The sequence below is a fragment of the Pollachius pollachius genome (genome assembly GCF_949987615.1).
Source record: "Pollachius pollachius genome assembly, chromosome: 6".
NCBI classification, from domain to species: domain Eukaryota; kingdom Metazoa; phylum Chordata; class Actinopteri; order Gadiformes; family Gadidae; genus Pollachius; species Pollachius pollachius.
In genome coordinates this window covers 14,254,615-14,262,114 of record NC_136939.1, presented here as the reverse complement: position 1 = coordinate 14,262,114, position 7,500 = coordinate 14,254,615, and the positions used below count along the sequence as shown (strand labels likewise).

General features: G+C 47.9%; 1 protein-coding gene across 1 annotated transcript in view; it reads right to left on the bottom strand.

The window, feature by feature from the left end:
- The window catches only part of capn5b (calpain 5b), a gene marked incomplete at its 5' end in the record, with an annotated part of 24,531 nt that overhangs the window by 9,090 nt on the left and 7,941 nt on the right, over positions 1-7,500 (bottom strand). The window contains 3 exons of the mRNA XM_079738560.1: positions 826-1,019; positions 3,644-3,836; positions 4,572-4,780. Of these exons, the coding sequence (XP_079594686.1) occupies positions 826-1,019; positions 3,644-3,836; positions 4,572-4,780 (596 nt within the window). The remainder of the gene's footprint in view (positions 1-825; positions 1,020-3,643; positions 3,837-4,571; positions 4,781-7,500) is intronic.

Here is a 7,500-nt window from a genome sequence, read left to right as displayed (position 1 = left end):
CACAGATAAACACATAGGAGCTTAAAAAGTTTGACTATCAATCTCGTATCTGAACTTTTTATTTTATTGTGTCGCTTATGCCATTTGCCAAAAGATAAAAGGAGCCTGACATATTCCCTTGCTCTCACTGTGTTTGATTGAACGTCGTCTTGGTTTTACCCAGAAGTCGGAATTGATGAGTGCAGTTGACAGCAGGCTCCTTGTGAGTGCCATTGATAGTGACTTAGGAGAGACTTCAGCATAATGCCGTCTAATGCAACTGCCTTGTATATATTTGTCATTGGCAAGGGGATGCTACATTCCGGAAAGCAATATCTGCGAACAAGGCTTGTGACCCAATTCACTTCAGTGTCTTTGTCACGCACAGAAGCAGACTCTTACCACGCAAAATCCTACGAGGCGAAAATCGAAACAATAAAGGCTAAAGAATATGTAATAATACTAAGGGTGGCTCTGATATCAAAGCTGTAGTCCAAACTATAACAACGGTGTCAACAGGTTCGTGTTGTACCTAAACCAACAGACATTCAGTCTGTCGATTTGTCCATATAGCGTACGGTTTAGTCTTCTTTGTGGCTGTTGTATACGAGTGGCAAAAAATATTGAAGATGAACATAGTATAAGTCTCATCATCATTTATCCATCACTATTTGATCAACATCGACTTTACATCTACATCCGATCATAGCATCTTAACAGAGGATCTCAAAGTCTCCCTTTAAAGTTTTAATCAATTTTAAACCCGCCTTCAAAGGTTGCTATAGTGATGGGCTCCTCTGGTAGGGAAGTTGTAGGTGGTGGGGGTCTTGATGGGGGGGGGTCTACCTGTCGCTCCAGGGTCCGCTCCACTCCTTCTCCCCCCAGGGGTTCCTCATGCGGATCATCTGCAGCTTCTCCGACTTGAAGAAGGCCAGCAGCCCGTGGCCCAGCCGCACCTTTCTCACGTCCGTCACCGCGTAGGCGTGGCCCTTCACCAGCCCGCAGTCCAGCCGCGCCTCCATGTCCTCCACCGTGGTCGCCTGGGAAACCGTAAAACAAGAGTTTCATTTTCTCGATTTTCATAATCATTGTTTTATTATTTATTATTTTTTTCCCTTTGGTTCTTCCTCATTTCTAACCAACCCATATTTTTTTGTGTAATTACGTTATTATTTCTGATTTCTGTATTATTAGCTATTATTATAAAAATAATAATAATATTTATTCTGTATAGCGCTTTTCAATGACCCAAAGACGCTTACAGTGAAGGGAGGGACCTCACTAAACACCACCACCATAATATAGTAATTATGATTACTATATTATATAGTAATTATGATTACTATATTATGATATATTTTTTATGAGTGCTTGTGTGTTTGAATAACATATTAATGTTGTCCTATATTCACCCAAGATTAATGACGTATAATGATATGACCCATTGTTTGCAATTAGAGTGGATGAATGTTCAAATGGACTAATTCTCAAATGGACGAATGGTTTAGAGAAACAGAGCTGTGATACATCTCAGAAGGGTGCATTATAGTCCCAGTCGCGCCACCAAGCATTCCCAAACTTCCAGGCTTGGCTGAAAATTGTCACACGGTATCGCTCTTTGTGAGGTTACAACGCGTGACCGATGCTGTTGGATGTGATGTTTGACATGAACAAAGGTTTGAGTCTTCAGGTGTACGATTTGAAACGTATTCAGTTCTGCTTCTTGGATCCTGGTCTGAAAGAAATACATCCGCCATGAGACAAACACAGAAGCCTGCGGTTAACGCAGACCTCGGGGCACAGAGACAGAGGGTGGTTAAAGTGTTGTCAAGGTGTTCTGAGCGCGACGATGACAACAGCGACTGCGGTGAAGATCTACAATCAATTAAAGTTTGGCGGTAATTCTTCTTCTTTTCTATATGTTTATATTAATATTCTGAAAAGCTTAGTGTTTACTTTGCTCTGGCCGCTAGAAACACAACCAGCTGTGTTTTTCGCAGTGTGTTTTGACACACTGCGAACATTAAAGCTTAATTTGTTTAATAGAAGGGCTACGATCATTCAGAGTCGACTAATATTGACAGTTTGAAATAACCAGGGTATATTTTTTTGGTATTTTTCTTGGCTCAATGTTTTTAATGTCAGAATATTTTGTTCTTTTGGCACTTACAATTATAAAAATGTTGCGTTGATGACCACGCAGGTGTAAAATTGCATAGAAAAGAACATTGACGATTGATTATTGACAGAAATGCTCAGCCCTAAAAATAGCTAAGCTATGACATGCTTAGCTATTGCTAAGCTAAATAAATTAAGTTTTTTACGCCTGTGACGTTTGACATCAACAAAGGTTTGATTCGGTTCTGCTTCTTGGATCCTGGTCTGAAAGACATCCATCCGGCATGAGACAAACACAGGAGCCTGCGGCTAACGCAGATCTCGGTCCACGTTCTCCTTCAGCGTGGTTACGGATCTGTACCCTATTCAGCACGACACTCGACAATGATACTCGTTGTCTTTTAGTTCACTGCTTTTCGAGTATCTTTGTGTGCAAGAGTTATGAATATGAAGGAGCCACAGCACTGAGGAGTTGAACCGCACTGCCCTCACCGTGTGTGTGTGTGTGTGTGTATGTGCATATTTGCGTGTGTACCAGCTTGAGTGCGTACATGTGTGTGTGTGTGTGTGTGTGTGTGTGTGTGTGTGTGTGTGTGTGTGTGCATGACTGTGTGTCTGGTGGGAATCAAACAATTCCCGCAGCAGAGTCTAAGCATTCACTCAAGCTCTTGTCCCTTGAAGACCAGAGCGATGATTAGAGCATTCGTACGTTTCACCAACGTTAGCCTTTGAGAAGAAATAGCGGCAAAACAAACTCTGGAAAAAGAGCTGAGAAGCTGTCAAAGAGGCCAAGATCCACAATTGAAACTCTGTGTACCGTTCCCCACAGCTTATAAATACATTTAAGAGTCAACAATTGATTTGTCTCACTTGAAATCAGCCTTGGTGAGCCCTTGTGATTAGCCAAGCAAACTCTGGTTATAACTTTTGTATATGCCTTTAATGTGCTTACATTTAAAAAATGTTTTGAAGAATTTAAGTGAATCAAAAATTCTGTTATTCTAATTAAATAAAGGGTTACATTGGAGAAGTTAAATCACTGTTTGGATTTCTGTGCACTGTTGTTTGTGTGAGGTTTATGGGTGGGGTTTAGGAGGTAAGGGGGTGGGACTAGAGGTGGGGCTAGGCTAGGGGCGGGGCTTAGCTAGGGTCGAGGCTAGGGGCGGGGATAGGGGCGAGACTAGGCACGGGGCTTTGGGCGGGGCTAGGCTAGGGACGGGGCTAGGGACAGGTCTTTGGGCGGGGCTAGGCTAGGGGCGGGGCTAGGGGCGAGGCTAGGGACGGGGCTTTGGGCGAGGCTAGGGACGGGGCTTTGGGCGGGGCTAGGCTAGGGACGGGGCTTTGGGCGGGGCTAGGCTAGGGGCGGGGCTAGGGGCGAGGCTAGGGACGGGGCTTTGGGCGAGGCTAGGGACGGGGCTTTGGGCGGGGCTAGGCTAGGGGCGGGGCTAGGGGCGAGGCTAGGGGCGGGGCTAGGGGCGAGGCTAGGGACGGGGCTTTGGGCGGGGCTAGGCTAGGGGCGGGGCTAGGGGCGGGGCTGGGGGCTCACCCTGATGGAGCAGCTGATGAGGCCGTCCCGGTTGTGGACCTTGAGCACGCGTTCAAACAGCTGGTTGCGCGCCGCCTCGTCGGTGGCCATCTGCCCCTCCAGCAGGTCCACGGGCTCCGAAACGCCCCCCGTGAAGTCCACCAGCGCGTCCGCCGTGTTGCCGCCGTCCAGCGCCTCGTAGCACCCGTACACCCTGGGGGGGGGGGGCACAGAGACAGAGGGTGGTTAAAGTGTTGGCAAAGCGTCGATGACAACAGCGACTTCAGTGATGATCTACAATCAATTAAAGTTTGGAGGTAATTCTTATCTTTTCTATATGTTTATATTAATATTCTGAAAAGCTTAGTGTTTACTTTGCTGGGGCCGCTAGAAACACAACCAGCTGTGTTTTTCCTTTTATAATGTAATATTATAATATAACGTTGCTATTATAATGTCATCGTTGACACAGTGTTTTGACACACTGCGAACATTAAAGCTTAATTTGTTTAATAGAAGGGCTACGATCATTCAGAGTCGACTAATATTGACAGTTTGAAACAACCAGGGTATATTTTTTTGGTATTTTTCTTGGCTCAACGTTTTTAATGTCAGAGTATTTTGTTTTTTTGGCACTTGTTATTATAAAGATGTTGCGTTGACGACCACGCAGGTGTAAAAAAGAACATTGACGATTGATTATTGACAGAAATGCTCAGCCCTACAAATAGCTAAGCTATGACATGCTTAGCTATTGCTAAGCTAAATAAATTAAAGGTCAACCTGGGCTCCTCGTCAGATATTATTTCACCGCCAAAGGCGCATATCATCGTTAATCATATCATAAAAAGGTTGATTGTATTTTAGCATTTTGTTCCCGCCATTTTTTCGTCCTACCCAATCCGGCGACCCCTAACCCCCCCCACCCCCTCCCTGCCCGATGACCTACTTGGCGTAGGCCTTCTCCACCATGGCGCTCCAGAACTCGTTGCTGTCGTCCGAGTGACAGTACACCAGCTGGTTGTCCACGGTGGGGAGCCGGTCGTCGATCACCACGTCCACCCACTCCCCAAAGCGCCAGAAGCGGAAGTGGAAGATCCCCGCGTAAGACTCGGGCCTCTCCGTGTCCCACTCCTGCTCCTTCCAGTCCGGTATGACCTGGTGGGGGTGGTGGGGTGGGGAAAGATAGGTGGTAGGGTGGATGGGGACGGTGGGGGGAAAGGGGGAGAGAGGGGATGATGGTGGTGGTGGTGGTGGTGGTGGGGAGGAGAGAGAGACGGGATGGTGGTGGTGGTGAGGAGCGAGAGAGAGAGGGGATGGTGGTGGTGGTGGTGAGGAGAGAGAGAGGGGATAGTGGTGGTGGGGAGGAGAGAGAGAGGGGATAGTGGTGGTGGTGGTGGTGGTGGGGAGGAGAGAGAGAGGGGATGGTGGTGGTGGTGGTGGTGGTGGGGAGGAGAGAGAGAGGGGATGGTGGTGGTGGTGGTGGGGAGGAGAGAGAGAGGGGATGGTGGTGGTGGGGAGGAGAGAGAGAGGGGATGGTGGTGGTGGGGAGGAGAGAGAGAGGGGATGGTGGTGGTGGGGAGGAGAGAGAGAGGGGATGGTGGTGGTGGTGGGGAGGAGAGAGAGAGGGGAGATGGATTTGGTGATGGGGGAGAGGAGAGAGGAAGTGCATGAAAGACTGTCAGATAACGGTGTCCACACACACACACACACACATACACCCTCCTTCATAGATCAGAAATAGAATCAAAGCCTACCAGGTGAGGGCAGTGTGTGTGTGTGTGTGTGTGTATGTATGTGTGTGGGTGTGCGTGTGCGTGTCTGTGTCCGTAAGCGAGTGTGTGTGCGTGTGTATGTGTGTGTGTATGTGGCCATCCGTGTCTGCTGATACATTCACTTTTAGAGGATAAACGCCCCACCTTGGGAGTTCTAGTCATGTATCAAGCAGCCAAGCAGCACGTGAGCCAGAGCTTTCTGGTAGTATGAGCCGCACTGGGTGCAGGTATGTCTTTGTGTGTTCGGGGGACACGAATTACAGTCCTTGACCTGAATTTTCAAAATTTCAACGGGCAAGCAGTTTTGTGACCTCTTGGTGAATGTGGCCAAAGAGCACTTCTTTGATTACTGTAGAATACACAAAGACACAGACACTAATTGGAAACATCATGTTTTCATTATGAATATAGAGCCCTTTTCGTAATTTCCTCCAAACTAGCAAGTAATTATTTTTAGCCATAATAATTGCAATGTTCCAGTTTCTATGTGATCTTTCTCTACTGTGACCGTTCTCATGAATACACTGCACTACAGGCAGCGCATTACTCAGAGGGGAGTCTTTAAAGACAGGACGTAACAAGTTGTCTGAAGATGCCTTATTGAAAACGCTTTACATGTTAATCTGATGAACCAAGCGCTGGGGGAATAAGCTGCTCTGGCGCTACATCAACGTCCACTTCTAATGAGCCGGGCTTTAGAAAACACAGACAAACCAAAGAGTCCCACTGGAACTATCATCATCTCCCACCGCACTGTGTACTACCTCCTGAGAGGGTAGAGAGAGAGAGGGATAGAGAGAGAGAGAGAGAGAGAGAGAGAGAGAGAGAGAGAGAGAGAGCTGATCGAGGGATGCCAGGCAGCCCTCCAGCCAAACGCTGCCCCTCCTCCCATCCAAGCCCACACACTACACCACTGCAGCCTCTTGAAGGCACACACAGCAACAGCAGTGGGAAGAGAACTCCCCCTTCTTTAAAAATCTCCTCCAACTACTTTCTCCCCCACAGTTTCTGCTGGCTATTGCTTGTTGTTTTTTCATTCAACCATTTTCTAAGAAACAAAACAAGTAAACAAACAGGCTGCCTCTTAAGTGACTTAACATGTAGGTGATGTTGTTTGCATATACTTTAACCACAAACACAAGGACAGCGGAATTCAGCACGGTGATGCCCGACAACCCTGAGACTTAAGGGCCCATATTACACCACCAGTGAGATTAGCCGTTACAAGCTGTTCTTAAAATCTGCGATCATAAGTGGGCGTGTCCACCTAGATGTATGATGTATGAGCAACATTTGCAACAGTCCACTAGGTAGGCTGGTAGACTGATCTATCCAGCACACATTTAGCGGGACCCTTAAGTAACTGTAACCCGGCAGAAGAGATACACGGCAACGACACTGCAAGACACGCCTCCAGGTCTCCCCTACCCCTCTGAGAGAAAAGCCCCCCTGCAGTGTAGTGTAGCTGCCCACACTTTCTCCGGCCGGTCCTGAGCCCTGCCAGTTGCCTTGCACCTTCTCTCACCACCAACCACCCCCCCCCTCCCTATCTATGGGTACATCAGAGAGAGGGGGAGAGGAGGAGGGTAAGCACAAGAGAAGTCAGGAAGTACCTGTGGAGGTCAGAGCGTGGCAGTCCCCACCCACAGAGGGGACAGCAGGGGGGCATAACGTACAGAACGGGGGGAAGAAAAAAGGAATAAAGACTGTGAGTAGAGGGACGGAGGGAAAGAGAGAGAGAGAAAGAGTCAGACGGAAAATAAAAAAAACTGTAGATCGGAGCAAAAAGTTTTACTTTAACATTTATCTGTTCAAAGAGCCGAAAAAAAGCAAGTTCCAAGCCAAAACAGAGCTAGCATGTCTGCTGCCCTTCTGGCCGGCAGACTCCCAGTTGACAGAGGTGACGCACTTTTGCGGATGCAGCAGTCGATGGCCCAACGAGGCTGTCTAAACCTGGACTTTCCCTCGCCAGAGCCTGGGTTTCTCCCAGTGGACCGTGCGCTTGGCAGGGGCCTGCTGATAGGAGCCTGCCGTGGGCAGAGGTAGTGGTGGTGGTGGTGGAAGTGGAGGTGGAGGATAAAGGAAGTAGAGATGGTAGGGAGG